Source organism: Bos indicus, chromosome 13, assembly GCF_029378745.1.
Source record: "Bos indicus isolate NIAB-ARS_2022 breed Sahiwal x Tharparkar chromosome 13, NIAB-ARS_B.indTharparkar_mat_pri_1.0, whole genome shotgun sequence".
NCBI lineage: Eukaryota > Metazoa > Chordata > Mammalia > Artiodactyla > Bovidae > Bos > Bos indicus.
Window position 1 is genome coordinate 60479648 of NC_091772.1, and position 18102 is coordinate 60497749.

The 18102-nt window shown below is 51.9% G+C and overlaps 1 protein-coding gene across 1 annotated transcript; it reads left to right on the top strand.

The window, feature by feature from the left end:
- The first annotated feature begins 2548 nt into the window (after window positions 1–2548).
- On the top strand, window positions 2549–15311 carry TCF15 (transcription factor 15). Its single transcript, XM_019972185.2, has 2 exons — window positions 2549–3157; window positions 8089–15311. Exons 1-2 carry the CDS (start codon window positions 2639–2641, stop codon window positions 8161–8163), a joined length of 594 nt encoding a protein of 197 aa, XP_019827744.1. The 5' UTR covers window positions 2549–2638; the 3' UTR covers window positions 8164–15311.
- Window positions 15312–18102: the final 2791 nt, after the last annotated feature.

Consider the following 18102-nt stretch of genomic DNA (forward strand, 5'->3'; position numbering starts at 1 on the left):
GCACCAACCACTGCTCTCGGGTGCTGTGCATTCCGTGTGCCAGGCCCCAGCTTTACTGGCATCAACTCGGGGAACAACCACCAAAAGCTCTAGGAATGTGGAGGTGGTAGTTTACTTGCTCAGTCCTGTCCAACTCTTGCCACCCCATGGACTGTAGCACGCCAGACTCCTCTGTCCATGGAATCCTCCAGGTGAGAGTACTGGAGTGGGTAGCCGTTTCCTTCTCCAGGGGATCTTCCTGACCCGGGGATCGAACCCAGATCTTCTGCAGTGCATGCAGATTCTTTACCGACTGAGCCATCAGGGAAGCCCTAGGAATAAGTACTATTATTACTCCTCCGTTTTCAAAGCAGGAAGCTGAGACTCCAAGAGGCAGCTAACCTTGGGCCGGAACTGGGTCTCTCTGATGCCAGGCCCTGGCTTGCACCGTCCACATTGTCCTGGAATTCTTTGTTTACAGCTTGCCTTCCCCTCTGGGCTGCAGAAGGCCTTGAGTCTCATTCATGGTTTTATTTTACTCCCAGGGTCCCCTGTGTCAAAACCTGCCTGAGGAGCGAATGAATGAATACGCCTTCCAAGGAAGCCCCCCTCCCCGCCTTCCGGGCCCAGTTCACGCCCTATTTGGCTCCTCCGGGTCGTGCTGGAAGGGGAGGGGGCTGGACAGAGGAATCTCAAGCTGCCTGAGGGTCCAGAGCAGAAGAGAGGGGGAGAAGGTGGGGGGGGAAGCGAAAGTGAAGGGAGCGGGAGCCCCTGTGAGGAGGCGCAGACAGGGAAGGAAATCTCCCGGTAATAATTCATCGGCTCAGGAAGCAGCAGCCTGGCCTGGGGCTGTGTGTGGGGCTGGCCCTGCAGGGAGGGGGCCGAGCAGACTCCTTCTCCTCCTCTCCAAAGCCCAGCCTGGCTGGGGTCATGGTCAAATGAGGTGGGGGAAAGCCAGGTGTGGGAACAGACCTTCCCGAAGACCCTAGGGCCTGAAGACTTCAGGGACTGCTCTCCCAGCGGCCAAGGAAAACCCTCCAGCTCCCTGCCTCTCCCCCATTCTGGCCTGGGTCTGGAGAGCCAGGAAAGCACAGCATGGCAGAGCTGAGAGGTATCGTCCAGAGAACTGATGCCCAGAAGGAAGATGGAGCCTAAACGTACCTAGAGCTCCTCTGACTTCACTCCCTGGGCTCTCTCTGCTTCACGGGCTGCCATGTGGGCCAAAGAGAAAGTTATTGTCAAGGCCAAGTGAATCCAGGTTAGGCCAGCCCCACAGAAGGGAGCTGGGAAAGGGACGTGAGCAACCTGGGGACCCCAGCAACCATCATCATTTCAGTAATTCTTCCCAGAGCCTCTGAGGAAAAGGACGTGTCAGAAATCTGGCTGAACAATCTAAGGTTTCCAGAAGGAAGGAAGGCAACAAGGGAAGATAGTTCCTCCCACCCACTCTCTCTGTAAGCGCCTGTGTTTTGAGGGGGTGGTGTTGGCACTTCAAGCAGAAGGAAAGGGGAGGGTGTGGATTGGGAGCCAGGGGGGCTGCAGCAGCCATACAGGATGGGACTGTGGAGAGTGAGGGAGAGAAGTTCTCCTTGTATTGGGGGTGGAGACAGAACAGGGGTGATCATGAAGACAAGCAGGCTAGGGCCAGTGCTCTCACTCACTCTGAAGGACAGAGCTCTCTTCTGTCAATCAGGGGCACTCCCCCACAACTTCAGCAGAGAACAGTAACCATCAGTAAAGCACGCAGCCTTGTGTCTGGCACAACCATTTTGGTGGTAGAACCTCAACCAAAACGCCAACTCTGTGAAAGCCAAGAATTCGTTTTGTTCACATTTCTCTTCTCACCTAAAACCATGCCTGGCACAGCCGGGACCCAGAAAGTATTTGTTGAATGAATAATGAATAAAGCTACTGGCGTTTGTGTGTTTCGTTTTCGTTTTCTCTCTCTCTCTCACCGCCTCTCCCTTCTAAGTTTGTTGTCAGGGACGTGACACCACTGAGTCCTTATTTGGAAAGATTATTAGTGTTTCTCCGATTGTTCTCCGTGGACACCACTATCCTGTAGAGAATGCAGATTCCTGGGTCTGCTGAATCAGGTTGGGAGGAATCTGGGCATTTATCAAGTTAAAAGATCCCCCCTCCCTTATTTGACAACACGTGAGTTGCAGCATCAAAACAGCGGAATTTGAGGGCAGAAAAACCCGAGTTGGTTTCCCTGCAACCCTCTTTCCAAACAAGGAATTGAAGCCAAGAGAGAAGGGATCTGCTCGCAGTCTCCGGGCGGTCTAGGCTGAAGATGAGCCTGGATCTAGGTACAGTCCATCCCACCCTCGCCGACCCCCACGTTTACCCAGCCCGCCAGCGGGGACCTGGAGCCTTCAGGGCGGGCCACCAGCTCGCGGGCCGCTTTCAACCTGGGGGACGGGGGCGGTGGGCGCCTAGCCATTGGCCGGGCGGCGGCGGGAGCCTCCCCATTGGCCGGGGCGGTGCCCCCCCGCCCCGGCCGGGGCGGCCTCCGGACTGGCCCCTCCCTCGGCTATAAGGCTGCGGCCGGAGGGGCCGTGGGAGCGCGCGGGAGCGCACGGCGGGGCGCTGCAGACGCCAGGACGCTGCTCATCCAGGGGGAACGCTGCTCATCCAGGGACGAGGCCGGGTGCCCATGGCGTTCGCACTGCTGCGCCCCGTCGGCGCGCACGTGCTGTACCCGGACGTGCGGCTGTTGAGCGAGGACGAGGAGAACCGGAGCGAGAGCGACGCCTCCGATCAGTCGTTCGGCTGCTGCGAGGGCCTGGAGGCGGCACGGCGCGGCCCGGGCCCCGGGGGCGGGCGGCGGGCGGCGGGCAGCGCGGGCCCGGTGGTGGTGGTGCGACAGCGCCAGGCGGCCAACGCGCGGGAGCGGGACCGCACGCAGAGCGTGAACACGGCCTTCACGGCGCTGCGCACGCTCATCCCCACCGAGCCGGTGGACCGCAAGCTGTCCAAGATCGAGACGCTGCGCCTGGCGTCCAGCTACATCGCACATCTGGCCAACGTGCTGCTGCTGGGCGACGCGGCCGACGACGGGCAGCCGTGCTTCCGAGCTGCGGGCAGTGCCAAGAGCGCGGTCTCCGCCGCCCCCGAAGGCGGCCGCCAGCCACGCTCCATCTGCACCTTCTGCCTCAGCAACCAGCGAAAGGGGGTGAGTGCGCGCCGCGCTCCAGCACTGCGCCCGTGGGGTCAGGGAACTGGCCCCTTAGGTAGCAAGAGAGAGGCAGAGACCCCAATGAAGAGAGAGGGGAAGCAACACCGAGTCGTCGGGGGTGCGGCCCTCCAAGCCCAGGGTTTGGTGTGGAGCACAGCAGTTCACAGTGTCCCCCAAACGCGGGGTGCAGAGAAGCCCGGCGCTCAGGCGTGCTTTAGAGGATGGAGATTGCTCCTCCAGGGACACTCCCTCCAACTAGAGGTCTGCTGGGAAGAGCGCTTGGGGAGATCATAACAAAGGCATCGTTTATTGGGCTCTACCTACGTAGGGGCGCCTTCGTGGTCTTTCTTTTTACCTTCGCAGGACCCCATCAGGCAGGTAGCTTTGCTGGTTTCATCACTGATGAGGATCTGAGGCTCAGGGGTGCCCTCATCACCCAGCTCGGAAGCCAGAATGCAGGCTCCGGGTCTGCTGGGTGTGTGTGACCTGAACTGCCCTTTTTGTTAAAGATTTTTCCTGCATCCTGAGACTGACCCAGGGACAGGGGGCTAGAAGAAAAGGGGACGCACACCCCCAGTCAAGAGCCCGAGGTACCCAGCTCATGAGCAGTAAGCATGAATGAGGGGGTCCCCTGAGGATACCCACCCCTTAAAGAGATGCAGTGTCCAGGAAAAGCACTGTTGAGTCATTGGGGCAGAGCTTGAGGTAGGCTTCTGTGGTCTGCCCTAGGTAAGGATGGGTACCAGGCTGGTAGGGACTGGCTAAGGGTGAGCAGCTGCAGAGGTCGCTGAGGGGCACTTGTGGCGGAAAGCTGGTCCATCTCTGCACCAGTCCCAGGGAGCCTGCTTTACCCCTAGCCTTTCCCTTTCTGGCCTGGGCTTTTCTTAGTGTAAGGAGTCTTGTCTGTGTGACAGCTTTGCATCCCAGCAGCTTCCATTTGCAGCTGCAGAAACTGAGGCTGAGAGAGTCCCTGACCGGCCCATGGCCTTTTGGAAAGTGACAGGGCATTGGGGGCACAGGGAACTCTGCTCAGAATTCTGTAATAACTTAAATGGGAAAAGAATTTGAAAAATGATCGTTGTTCTTCAGTCGCTCAGTTGTGTCCGACTCTTTTCTACCCAACGGACTGCAGTGCGCCAGGCTTCCTTGTCCTTCACCAGCTCCCAGAGTTTGCTCAAGTTCATGTCCGTTGAGTTGTTGATGCCAACTGACCATCTCGTCCTCTGTCGTCCCCTTCTCCTAAAAAAGGATAGATACATGTATATGTATAACTGAATCACTTTGCTGTACACCTGAAGCTAACACAACGTTGTTGATTAACTCTAATATAAAATAAAAATTTTTTTAAAAAGCATGGGGGATTGGAGCCAGGCCTCTGGGTCCCCCAGTCTTTGGTTCTCAAAGCTGCCCCAGCTCCTCTCTTCACTCTGTTTGAGGAAAGCCCCTGTGTCCTAGCCTCAGACCACCCCCTTCCAGCTCATCAGACTCCCGCCCTGGCCTCTCACCCTGATGGCTGCCTCTGTTTCCCTAAGTCAGTCTTGGTAGGCTCAGACTTGAACTCTCTCCAGGGTCCCTGTTACTCCCAGCTGTGGGCCCTTGTCTGTGCTCCAGGCTGGACTGAGAAGCTAGGGTGGGCCTGCGGGCAATCCAGCCCAGGCTGTGAAGGGCTGACTGGGCCCTCAGCGATATTCCCTGACTGCCTTTCACCCATTCACTCAGTTCAGCAAACCTCAGCTACCTGACAGCTGCTTTCCGTTGGCTCTGAGAACATTCCCAGAGAAGCAGGTTGTAGGTGCCGATGTACTGCAGTCAGAAACTCCCAGTGTGGTGTCAGGGCAGGGCTGGAGGTGAAAAGAGGGATGCTATGGTCTGATGGGGGTGCACAGAGGGACTGTCAGGGCCAGAGGAAGCCCCTGGCCCAGGGGCTAAGTCCCTGATGATGTTGGAGGATGGAGGCGGGCAGGTTGAAGGGTAGGGGAAGGTGTTCTAGGAGCAAGACACAGCTAGAGCTGGCGTCAGAAACCATGACCTAAAGAAGGGAAGACCTTGAAAGTGGCACCACACAAAGAGGAGGCGAAGACAGGCCAGTGACAGCAGTGTCGGCAGTCTTGATGAGCACTGATCTCTCGTGCTAACCGCCCTCCGTGTGTTACCATTAAAATCCCCCAGCAGGGACTTCCCTGGAGGTCCAGTGGTTAAGATTCTGAGTTTCCAATGCAGGAAACACAGGTTCCATCCCTGGTCGGGGAACTAAGATCCCACATGTTGCATGGTGCAGAAAAGAAAAAAAAAAGATAAAAACCCTCAATAGCTGGGGAAGAAGGTGCTCTGGTTATCCCTACCTGTTTAGAAATAGCATCACTAGTTCAGAGACACTGCCCATGAAGAAGCCAGGATTCAAACTCAGGCCTGCTCGATTGGGAAATAGGAAAGGTTAGTGTGGGAAGGCCTGGTAACAGCAGGTAGCCTGGGGGCTTCTCTGCTGGTCTCACGGCCTCGCCTGGATCTGGCTCCTTCCCTGGGATCTGTCTACAGGACCTAGAACCCAGCCAAATTTGGCTATAGAAGCCATGCTCTCAAGTCCACAGACTCCTCTGGGAGTAGGCAGAAGGGGCGATCCTGGCCGGCTCTGGCTCCTCAAAGACTTGAGGACTCAACTGGAAGAAAACTGGCTGTCTTGGGGAGACCATGGGAGCCTTCTGGAGAGCTCTAAAGCCCTGGACCCTATCCCTTCACTCCGAGCTACCGCCTTGCCCCAAGCTGGCTGGTCAGGGGTTGGGGTCACCATGGAGATAGCTCCCTGCCGCATCTTGTTTAAGGAGGGTTAGGTGTGGCCCTCTGTGGTAGAAATAGCAAGGGGAGGTAGGGGGTTCTTTTCTCTGCCCTGTTTTCCCTTTTGTCACCTGAAGGTAGGGGTCACATAAGATCATCTTGTAAAGCCTTCCCCACTTGGGGTACCAGCCCAGGAGTCGTGGAGCAAGGAGATGCCATCATCAGGTGATGCTGATGCTAATACTTGTGAATGTTCGTTGAACACTTGCTATGTTCCTGACTCTGCTAAGGGCTTTACCTGTGTTAATGTGTATAATCCTCATGGTAACTACACGTGGGGAAACCAAGGCTTCATTAGCTGAAGTCACTTGCCCGAGGTCTGACAGGTAGTCCAAGATAGAGCTGGGGTTGAAGCCCAGGTCTGCTTTGCTCTAACCACCTACTAACTACAGTGCTTCCCAGAGCCCTTGGCACTCAGGGGCAAAGGGACAAAGAATCTGGGGCCTAGTCAAGGCCTCTTCTAAATGTGTTTGGCAGTTTATAAGCCTCTTTCGCAGCTGCACTTGCGTTTGATTGCACCCCTGTGGGGGCAAGTAGAATCATTTTGTCCCCATTTCATAGATGGAGAGATTGAGGTTCAGGGAGGTGAACAGTCTCAGCATTCTCAGGGGAATGCCAGTCTCACGATGACTGCCAGATGTGGGGTAGAGGCAGCTCTCCTGACCCTGAAAAGGTGGGAAGCTGGTTTTCTATGCTCCAACCTCAACCCGACCCCCACCCCCACCTCCATCCGCCCTTCTCAGCCACGGCTGCCAGAGTTTGTCTGAGAAGCCCAAGCCCCAGGCTCTGCTGGGACTGTGGCCTCAGCCCTCAAAATAGCCTTGCCTGTGAATGAACACGCTGTCCCTGGGCCCAGAGAGCCTCAAGGGAGGCTGGGCTCGCATCTGGATGGATCTGCCCCAACCTGGGCCCAGGAGTGGAGGGGGGCAGGGGCAGAGCTCCCAGATGGTCAGCTATTTCTCTAGATGGCTGAGAAAAAGGCTGGTCCCGTCATCCCCTAGTCAGGCTCAGGAATGAGCGTTTACAGTGGGATTTCAGACCCCACCATGTCCTGGAAACCAGACAGACTGTGGACAACATGGATTTTCTAGCCCAGCCCTTTTTACCAACTGGCTGGGTGCCTCTGAGCCATTCATGCAATGCTGGAGGACGCAAAAGAGGGGGTGCTCTGATGTCTGTGACTTCGCTGGTTTACAGTGAGGCTGAAACCCTGGAGTCAGACTTCAGAATAGCGGGGAGAGACTGTCCCTGCCGCGTGAGGGAAACAGGTGGCCTCCAGGCCTGCCACCATTAGCTCATCTTCCAGTGGACACCCCTGATCCAAGCAGCATTGGTTGGTAACTGCTCCATGCCAGTTCCCAGGCTGGAACTGGGGCTACAGAGTGAAGGACTTTCCCCAGCCACCCCACTGAGTTCCCAGCCTGATGGGAGAACAGAGAGATCCCATATTCCCCTTCTGGGTTTTATCCTGGCCCCAGAAAGGCAAGGACTGCCAGGCAATTGCAGGAACAGAGAAATCTTCCCAGGACAGGACCAGAGTGCATATTCCTGGGAACACCTTGAATGAAGGCAGGGAGGCCAGAATTCCAGAATCTACTTTTGAGGCTGATGAGGAGGCCACTGAGTCCCCAGCCCGGGCAGTAGGAGAACCACTGTGGAATGTGTTATGCCTTTGAGTGTAAAATTGTATGACTTGACCTATATTGGATTTTTTTAAGCAACAGATTACATGGGAAAGAAATGAAAAAGGTAAAAAAGTATACAGAGTTTTTTAAAAAGCCTCCCTCCCATCCTGTCTCCTTATCACACTCTTCTTCTCTGAGGAAACCATTAGCAGTTTCCCATGTACCCTTCTCTCTGGACATCTCAGCACACAGGAGCACGCACTGAGTCCTTGATCTTGTCTTTAAATGATGTTATTGCAGCATCATCCCCTGTTAGTCCATATAGTGTCTTCTGCGTTCTGCTTCATGAACTTGATTGTGTGGCTAAGTGATGTGTTTATCAAGTCCCCTATTGCTGGGCACAGAGATTAGTTCCAGTGTTCAAGGAGAGCCAGTTGAACCCCCTAATACCTCTTTTTTCCCTTCCCACAGGGAAGCCGTCGTGACCTGGGGGGCAGCTGCTTGAAGGTGAGGGGGGTAGCCCCACTCCGAGTGCCACGGAGATGAGCCCGGATCCCTGTTTCATTTGCTCCAAGCAGGACCCTGAGAAGAAGGCCAGAGGCCAGCCACTGGGTGAAAAGGGGAGAAGACCCCAGGAGCCAAACCTGGGTCCCTTCTTTGTGTAGGGACCAGAGGACAATGACCTGGGCCCACGTCCCTCAGAGCAGGCCCCCGGGACATCTCCGCCCCACCCTGGAGAGCCGTGAGGACCCGTCCAGCCGGCCCCAGCCCTGGCTGGTCAGAGACAAGGCAGATCTTTTGGAAAAACATAGACTGTTGGTGACAGGATGTGTGCGTGTCTATGGATGAGTGTGGGTGTATGTGTGAGAGAGAGAATTGATGGGTTTAAAATAAAAGGTATTTTTAAGTAAAAGATGTTCCCAGCTGCAGAAGGGAGGGGCCTAGGGACATCAGAGGTCAGAGGTGGCGCTTCTCCTGGACCTTGGAAGAGACACAGGTGTCACAGGGGCCGCCCTGTGCCCTGGAGGGGGTGGGGCTGAAGGAAGATAGGGGTCTCCCTCTCCAGAAATCGAGAGAACCAGTCTTTCATCGCTGTCTTCTTGAACAACTGTTGGGTATCTGGTGTGGCTGGTAAAAGAAAAATCTTAATTTTATTTATTTTTGAATGAGGCATGTATTCATCCATGTGGTTCACGATTCAAAAGGTACAGAGGGGTATGTGGTAAAAAAAAGCCTCCCTCCCTCCTGTCCTCCGGCCACAGCTCTCCCGCCGCAGACAGGCTCAGCCACTGGCTTTGTGTGACTTCTCTATTGTGTGTGAATAACCAAGCAAATACAGGAATACTCATGTATGCTTTCTTCCACCCTTTACACAGACAGTAGCCCCTTGTTACCTTCTTTCTTCTCCGTGCATTTTTTTTTTTTCCTCTTAATCTAGTTTGGCTCTTATCCCAAGTCAGTACATAAAGGTAAAGGGTTCTCTTCCTTTCTGTAGTAGCTGTTTGTTCCATCTTATGAACGAACCATACTTTAATCCATCCCTTATCCATGTCTTTACAAACAGGGTTGGGAAGGCATGTGGTTTTCCACATGTGCAAATGAGTGTGTGCTAACAGAGGGTACTCTTACCCATGTTGTAACTGAGATGATTTGAAGAAATAATGACACCCAAAGGCGCATGGCTGGAGCATGGCAGGTTAATGATGTGAGGTCTGTCCACCTGTAAAGCCCAAAGTGAGCTCCTTCCCCTGCCCTGGAGATGCCCCAGTCGGGGTGCCAGCCCCTGTGACCCTTGTTATCCTCCCAGCAGCCCTGGGATATGGTGTTTCCCCATCTCACAGGTCCAGCCGAGAGGGTGATGGGAACGGCTGGTCAGTGCAGCCATTCTTGGCTCTCTCTGTGGGGCTCTGTCCCTGTGGGTCCAGGATCAGAGAAGCTGGGGAAGCTGGAGGCAGGGAACAAGGAGAAGGGCCAGGAGAGACGGCAGAGCCAGGCAGCCACCCTTTCCTCCAGGTACTTTTGTATGCCTATTTTTAAATTTATTTTTTTTTAACAGACACTTTTTACCAGCTGAAGCCTGGTTCCAGATTCCATGCCGTACCCACTCTGTCACACCCTGTATTTGGCCCTCAGTCAGAGCCTGAAATGGGGCTGCCCATTTTGCAGATCAGCAAACAGTCCCCCTTTGGGAGCTAATTAGGAAAGCACATTGTACATCCCACACCTACTCAGGTCCAGGCAGCCCCTCGCAAAGCCACGGGAAAAGGACTGTGACCTTGTCAATGGCAGGAAACCTGGGAGTGAGGACAGAGCAGATAGTTGGATGCTCCGGGCTAGCGGCCCACTTCTGCCACCAGATTTGCTGGGCGACCCCAGAGAAGGTGCGTGACCCCTCCCAGTCTCCCTAGCCTAATCCCTAACCAGCAAGAACAGCTGAGACAGAATAATAATTATTTGTTTTGCCTTGTTAAATAGTTTTTATTATGCCATTTATGCATTGGGTAAACAAAGCCAGTTGTATCCAGTAGATGCAGTGAAAAGTATGTACCTCCCTCAGGCTCCTCCGCAAAGGCAACTGCTATTAGCAGTTTCCTGTGTGTCCTTCCAGAAATGCTCTTTACTGATTACTGGTTCTGAAAAAGTATTTATAGATGTCTCTGCTTATGTATTCATTGTGTGTGTGTGTGTATATATATATATATATATATACACATACTCAAATACTGCAGGATCTTAGAAATATCACCCATCCCAAAGACAACCACTGTTAACACTATAATAATCCTGCAGAGTTTTTGTAAAACACATACGCTTAAATAATCATTTACAACATACTAAGTTAAAACTTTTATCAAAGTGTAACATAAGCGCAGGACGGTCCATGTGCCATTAAGAATACTTTCACAGGCTGAGCATACCTGCGCACCCAGCATGCAGAGCAAGAAATGCGATTAGCATCATCCTAGGAGCCCCTCACGCACACCTCCTCATACTGGGTTGCTTCCATTGTATTCCCCTTGAAATAGACAATGCACTTACAGAGCTCACACTTCAGAAGACACAGAATAAACCGACGAGTCTCCTCTCCCAGCCACTCGCTTCCGGTTCTCAGAGGCAATTCTGTTAACCAGAGCTTAGGGATTCTTATAGAAATAGTCTTTGTAGATACAGGCATATCACATGTATCTTGTTTTTCCACATGAGAAGTGACATTTCACACACTGATATGCACTTGCGTGTTTTTTTTTTTCCCTAAACAATACATCTTGGACACGCTTCAGTGTTGAAAGAGCTGCTTCATGCTTTTTTGCTGCCTCATGCTTTTCTGCAGCTGCATAGTGCTCCATTCTGCACATTTTGTTGCTGTTGTCTTCCCTGGGCCTCATTCCTGGGTAGTGGACGGTTAACATCTTGGGGCCCATGTAAGCTACAAGGCCAGCACAACACACCTGACTTGGGAGAGGCACGGCTGTGGACCAGTATCTCTGGGAGCCGCTTGCCAAACATCCCTGCCCCCAACACACACGCTTTCTGCCTTTAGGATGGGACAGCCCAGCCATTCCATGTTGCCTGAGTGAGGGCTTACTCAGGGCTAGAGGAGTTAAAGGAGTTCAGGGAGGAGAAACCCAGGGCTGAGGCAGGTGGGATGAGCAACTTCATCCAGGCCACCTGGGACCCTGAAGGGGACACCTAAATATCAGTTCGCACCCTCCACCCAAACCTTCTTAGCCACAAGGAGCATCAGCACAAAAAGGATCTCAGAGTGCATCGTTTCATCATGAGAAGTTGAGCCCATACAGATGAAGCAAACTGCCCGAGGTCCCCTAGCTAGTCCCTGGCTCTGCTGAGCCACTAGGAGCCCAAGTCTTCCTGCCTGCCGTTCAGGACGCTCTTCTCTAATTCCTCAGTTGCAAGTTGGAAAGCCTCAGAGGCCACCCACGGCAATGGAGAAACAGAGAGGGACAGCAAAGGGCCAGAGCTGCACAGCTTCTGGAGCTGAGAATGCAAACTCCCTCTGTCTAGCTCAGGGCTCCTCCACCACTTTTAGTTCCCCTCAGTGGCCCAGACCACTTCCATTTTATGATGCTCCCATTAGATTTAAAAAAATAAACACACTACAGAATGGAATCCCCCAAACTAGCATATTCAGCAAGTTAACTTATTAAGCAACCATATACAATCACAAGAATGATGAATTATCATGAGAACTTAGAAGATTTACAAAATCATCAGTCTATAGGACACACATGTAAGGTTGACCATCTTTGTTCAACCCGTCTGCATCTCTTGCTATTGTATATTTTACATCCTGTGGGCTTTATATCTAAAGTCTAGACAGGGACAGCAAGATGCCACGTGCCCCTGGCCTGAGTCCTGTCCTACCGGGGGTTGATGCTATAGAGGATGTTACTGGGCAGTTGACAAAACTGGAGTAAGAACAACAGATTAAGGTATCCTATCAGTGTCACACTTGGGGCTTCCCAGGTGACTCAGTGGTAAAGAATCTGCTTGCCAGTGTAGGAGACACAGGAGACTCAGGTTCAACACCTGGGTTGGGGAGATCCCCTTGAGAAGGACACAGCAACCCACTCCAGTGCCTGGAAAATCCCACAGACATAGGAGCTTGGTGGGCTATAGTCTATGGGGTTATAGAGTCAGACACAACTTAGCAACAGAGCACGCACACATATATCAACATTACATTTACTGAATTTGCTAACAGTATGGTGATGTAAGAGGATATTCTGGTGCTTCAGAAACACACTCTGAAGTATTATGGAGTAGAATAACATGATGTAGGTGATATACTATCAAATGGAATAGAAAAAAGTAACTGCAAGAGTGAGAGCAAGACAAAGCAAATGTGGCAAACTGTTAAAACTTGGTGAATCCAGGTAGAGGGTATATTGGAGTTCTGTGCACTCCTTCCGTTACTTCTCTGCATGTTTGTAAATAACTCCAGAGCAAAAAGTTAAAACAGAGCTGAGATCTTGGCCCTCTAGGAGGTAAGGCCTGCCAATGGTCTCTTGGCCAGCTCTGACCTGCCCTGCTCCAGCTGCCCCAGCAGAGACAGAAAAACCCCCAGTGGACCCAGGCATTTCTGCCCATGACTCTCAGGCCCCTGTGCCCTTCAGGAGGCTAAGGTGGTCCCAACCCCAGAGGCTCCTGCCACCGTGATTTATATCCCTGTGAGCTTCAGCAGCTGTGAGCACGGGTCCCGCCAGGCAGCCTGCTGGGGGGGCCCGGCGTTTGCTTACCAGCGTGTCTAATCCAGACCAGACTTGTAGGCCCCACGAGCCTGGGACTGGGCTCCCGGGGGTACCAGGGTCAGAGGGTAGGCCACTAGGGCCTAGAAACCAAGGAGATCCTAAGGTTGAACTGGTTGGAAGACAGGAGACCTGGCCTGGTCTACCTTGGCCGCTGTTCCTATGTGACCTAGGGTGGGTGTCTGCCTCTCTCTAGGCCTTGGTTTTCCTCGTTTTAGCACAGCCTGCACAAATTAGACCAGAAGGGCTATATGAACTAGGACAGACTGGCCCTGTGGAGGGAAGACTGATAAAATTTAGGAGCTGGTGTTTTCTGAATGCCCAGATCCTCTAGACTTGGAAAAGTGCCTGACTTTTTCTAAAGTCCTACTAGGTGTCAGGTCTTCGTCTACACACTTTACGTAAGTTAATGTAACCTACCCAACAAGTTATGGCTCCATTTTATAGATGCGGGAACTGAGGCACAGGGAACATGCCCACCTTTACATGGCCCCTGGCAAGCAAGTGGATTTGAACCAGGTGTTCTGGCTGCAGAGCCTCACTGAACTCTCGCCACTGGCCCACACGGCCTCACTAGGTATGTGCCCAGTCCTGTAAGGGCCTGGACTGAACCTGAGCTTACAGAACAAGATCGAAAAGGTCATTCTGGCCAGAGAGCAAGACAGATGTGGTGCCTGCTCTCATGGAGGCCAAGGTCTATCAGAAAAACAGGCTGTGAGCAAAGAAAGAGTAAAAATATGATTGGTGCTTCCAAGGTCTGTGGGGGTATGTGAATGAGAAAGAATAGAGGAAACATAAGGATGATGCCTCGGACGCAAGAAAAGACTTTGCCGAGCGTGCAAAGGTCCTGCAAAGTGGTTCAGGCCACCCCTGCATGAGATGCAGTGCTTGGGGCTCTTGCGGGTCCCTGGACCTCCCCTGAACATAACCTGATAATCCCTGACACGTCTCATCTGGGCACCCAGAGCTGCTCTGCAAAGTACTCAGAGCAAGGCGAGCCTCTGTGGACCGAGGAGAAAAGCATGGGGGAGCTCACGGAGCACCAGGTCTGCGCCGGGCATGGTGTGAACCCATAATTTATCGACTTCTTCCAACCCCGAGAGGCAGGGGCTGTTAGCATCTTCATGGTCACTCGGCCACTGAAGGACCAGGATTTGGACCCAGGCATGAAGAGTCCCTGGAGGAGGGCATGGCAACCCACTCCAGTATTCTTGCCTGGAGAATCCCGTGGACAGAGGAGCCTGGTGAGCTACAGCCCATAGGATTGCACAGAGTCAGACACAACTGAAGAGACAGCGTACACGCAGAGTGCAGAGCCACCCCTTCATCTTCCTCCTCTGCTGTCCATGCACTCAGTGTCGAGGTTCCGAGGCAGGAGGCAACTCTCCAGGCCCCTGAGCTGGGCCAGAGCCCCTGCTCACAACACCTCTGGATTCCACCATCATGCGGCAGCATCCCAGGGCTTCACATGGTGCCAGCACCTAATGGGTGCTTAGCAGAGACCTGCTGAAGGACCAAGAAATTGGGCTTCCAGAACAAGACAGAAAAGTTCATCCCTCTGAGTCTGGGTCTTCTCCCCTGCCTGGAGTCCAGCCCTCACTGAGGGAACCAGAGTCTCAGAATCAGAGTCTCATATCCACCCTGCAAGGCGAGTGTGACCCATTTCACAGATGGAGACTATAAAGGAGCAGTGGCTGACCCGAGGTTACATAATGAGGAGCACAGTGAGACCTCAAACCCAGCTCTGCAGTTCATCCCATCTGTAGAAACCCACGCCTGGAAGCTCAGAAGATACTGGCAACGGGCCTTTAGCCAGAGAGGAGAGAGGGATGGGCCCAGAGCTTAGGGAAGAGAGGAGGCGCTGACCAGCTGGGAACTCCGTGGGAATGAATCTTGCCCCCAACCCCACCCCACCCCAGTGCATCCCCCCAGGCAGCAGCCAGGGCAGCGGGAGGAAGGGGTCAGGGAGACGGGTCTCAGATTCCCAAGGAGCACGCCCCCTCCTGTCCCCTGTGGGGTGGTTTTGAAGCCACCCAGTCGGCGGCGCTGGGCCTGTCTGCAGCTCACCCAGCCTTCTCTCTTCTCCTTCGAAGCAGCCTCCCCCTCCTCCCCACCCCTCACCTACCTTCCCCTGCCTCCCTCTCTCCTCTCAGCCCAGGCCCACCACCTCCCCCACCCCAGGCTCTCAGAAAGCCCTGGAAAGGCTGCTTTCTTTGAGACAGGAAGGTGTCCTCAAGTCTCAGGAAGGAAAAACAGTCAAGCTGAACCCACCAAGACCGTCTCCAAGGGGCCGGGGCTGGCACGAGGCCAGGACTGACATCACCTGGGAACTGCCACGGCCCGCAGCTGCAACACGCCTCCTGGGGGGACGAGCTTTGGCTATTTAAAAAAATAATAATAATAAAAATAAAAAAAACATTTCCAGTCTGATGTTTTCGAATGTGCTTTTTATAGTGGGCCCTGGGGCGTGGGTGTTTTGGTGTCCACCCGCCCCCCTCCGCTTTTTCCTCACGTCCTGACTTTCACACTACACAATGCAATCTTTGACCAATTCCAGCTAATTCCCGGGGATGCTGGGTGGGACCTCCTTCCAGTCTCTGATCCCCTCAGATTATCTTTTATGTATCTGAATACATTTAATTTTAACTTTCAAAATATGTATCAATAATACATGCCCATGGGGACTTCCCTGAGTGTCCTGTTGTTAAAACTTCACCTTCCAATGCAGGGAATGCTGGTTGAAGAGCTAAGATCCTGTAAGCCTCGTGCCAAAAAACCAAAACATAAAAAACAGAAGCAATATTGTAATACATTCAATAAAGAGTTTTTAAATGGTCCACATCAATAATAAAAATAATAATAATAATATTTGCCCATGTTACCAAATTCAAAAGTTGCCTGAGAGCATGAGATGAAATAAGTCTTTCCACCACTGCCTATTACCTCCTGTCTGCCCATTGCAGCAATTCCTCTTTTATTTTATTCAACAAAATCTCCTCTAGTACTTATTATGTGCCAGGCAATTTTCTAAACAATTATCTAGTATTAACTCATTTAATCTTTATAAAAATTATATGAAGTAGGGTTTCCATTGTCTATATTATTATGAATATTGCCAGATATTCTATCCATATAGAAACAAATCTAGATCTGTACTCTTATTCTCAACTCCCTTTCTAAAACAGAAGCTTATTATATACCCTCGTCTGCACTTGCCTTCATTTACTTAAAAATGTATCTTAGAATCATTTCAGATCGGTGCTGAAAGAGATTCCTCATTCATCTTTACAGCTGCATGGTGTTCCCTTCTATGGAAGAATTACCATAAAATAATCTGTCCATTCTTGGTGAACATTGAGGATATTTCAAATTTTTTCTCTTATGAATAATGCTGCAATGAATTGCCCAAGTGATCCTTCCAAAGCATAACTTGGAATTCATCAGTCCAATATTCAAAAATTCCCCACCTTTCTCTTGTATGCAGAAGAACATCTTGAACATAGTGGTTATCAAGAACCCCTCTGAGACTCTGATGACAGCAATCAGCCTGCTGTCTGAAAACCGCTCACGAACAACTGAGCTTCATATAAAGTTCAGAGACTCCCGGAAACCCCACCATGGGCCCAATAATGCTATTAAAACCTCCCCTGGCTGTGTGATGTGCCCATAACTTTGAACTGGACACTCTGAACTGTCAGCTCTGCTGCCAGCTCCGCTCCCATCTCCACTGCTTCTAGGTTTCAGGGCTATGGAGAAATTGCTTAATCTCACCAAGCCTCAGTTTTCCCATCTCTAAAATGGTTCTAATTATAGTAGGTTCCTCCTAAGACTGTGAAAAAGAAATTAGATCCAGACTCTAAAGTATTTAGCTTGGCATGTAGCACATCCTTAAACCAAGTTAGCTCTTGTTGTTTCTGCAAGATACATTCCAAACTCATTCATTTATTCAACAAATGTTTATTGAGAACATACTATGGGCAGAGAACTAGGGCGTTCCAGGAGGTGAAGAGAGGTAGAGGTTTGGAAAAAATCAAACCAAACCAAGCAGTCATGAGTGACAGGGTCCTCTGGACTGCTGGTGGAAGAGGCGGGGGAACACAGAAGAGGAGGCAGCTAAGGTGGCCTGGGGTAGGGATAGTCATGGAAGTCTCTTCAGACAGTGGTGCTGGGTTGACTCTTAAAGGATCATGGGGGAGATTCTCTAGGTAAAAAGGGACCTGTGTAAAGGAGAGGGTACATGCACCAGCCTTGAGGAGAGAGCCTAAGGCAGCAGGGGGACCCCCTGGAAGGCTCAGAGTAGCCAAGGTGTTGGGGGTGAACGTGAGGGGAGAAGAGACTGGAGAGCTGGACAGGGCTGAACTGGAAAGTGGGAAGACATGGCTCTCATCTAGGGAAGGACTGGTCACGAGTGCAGGTAGAAAAAGCCTCCAGTAGACATGGTGGAGGCCCTATTAGCAGGAGGCCTGAAGGCTGGTTGGAGGCTGCTTGTGTCATCCGTGTTAAAAAATGATAAATTAGGTAGTGATCGTGAAGGTAGGCAGAAGAGGGCAGCAGCCCAGGAGAGATATTCAGAAAGCAGAGGTGAGATAACAGGCCTGATTAAGAGACAGTGCTGGAGAGAGGGGGAAAGTTGAATAGAAAGGGCCAACTCCTGCCCCTTCTCCTGCCCACACTTGCAAGGGTTCCCATCACTCTTACAACCAAATCCAAAGTTCTCTCCCTGTGCTTCTGCCCGCCATGTGGCCTCATCTTCCTCCCTCCCTGTCCCCCTTGCTCTCTGCCTTCCCTCCTTGCCCTCTCGACCCCAGGCACACCAGCTTGCTAGCAATTCTCACAACACACCAGGCACACTCCAGCCTCCTGGTTTTTGTTTGTGCAGTTCCCTCTGCCTAGACTGCTCTTCTTCCATGTATCCTCAAGGCTCACTAATTCCTGTTTTTCATATCTTTGCTCAAATGTCACTTCCTCAAGGAGGTCTGTCTTGACTACCATCACTACAATAGCGCTCCTCCACCCATCTATTTGTTTAATTCTGATAAAACAGACATAACATAACTGTCACCATTTTAACCATTTTTTATGTACAATTCAGTGACATTAAGTACTTTCACCATGTACACCATCACTGCCATCTGTTTTCAGAACATTTCATAATCCCAAACAGCTCTCCACCAATCTCCATCCACTTTGTCCTAGTTTTTCTTTGTAAGTTATTACT

What these genes read in the sequence shown, in the direction of transcription:
- TCF15 (XM_019972185.2), top strand. Translation starts at nt 2,639, where the DNA reads ATGGCGTTCGCACTGCTGCGCCCCGTCGGCGCGCACGTGCTGTACCCG. An exon ending in TCAGCAACCAGCGAAAGGGG is followed by an intron (nt 3,158 to 8,088) that starts GTGAGTGCGCGC and finishes CCCTTCCCACAG; the next exon opens with GGAAGCCGTCGTGACCTGGG.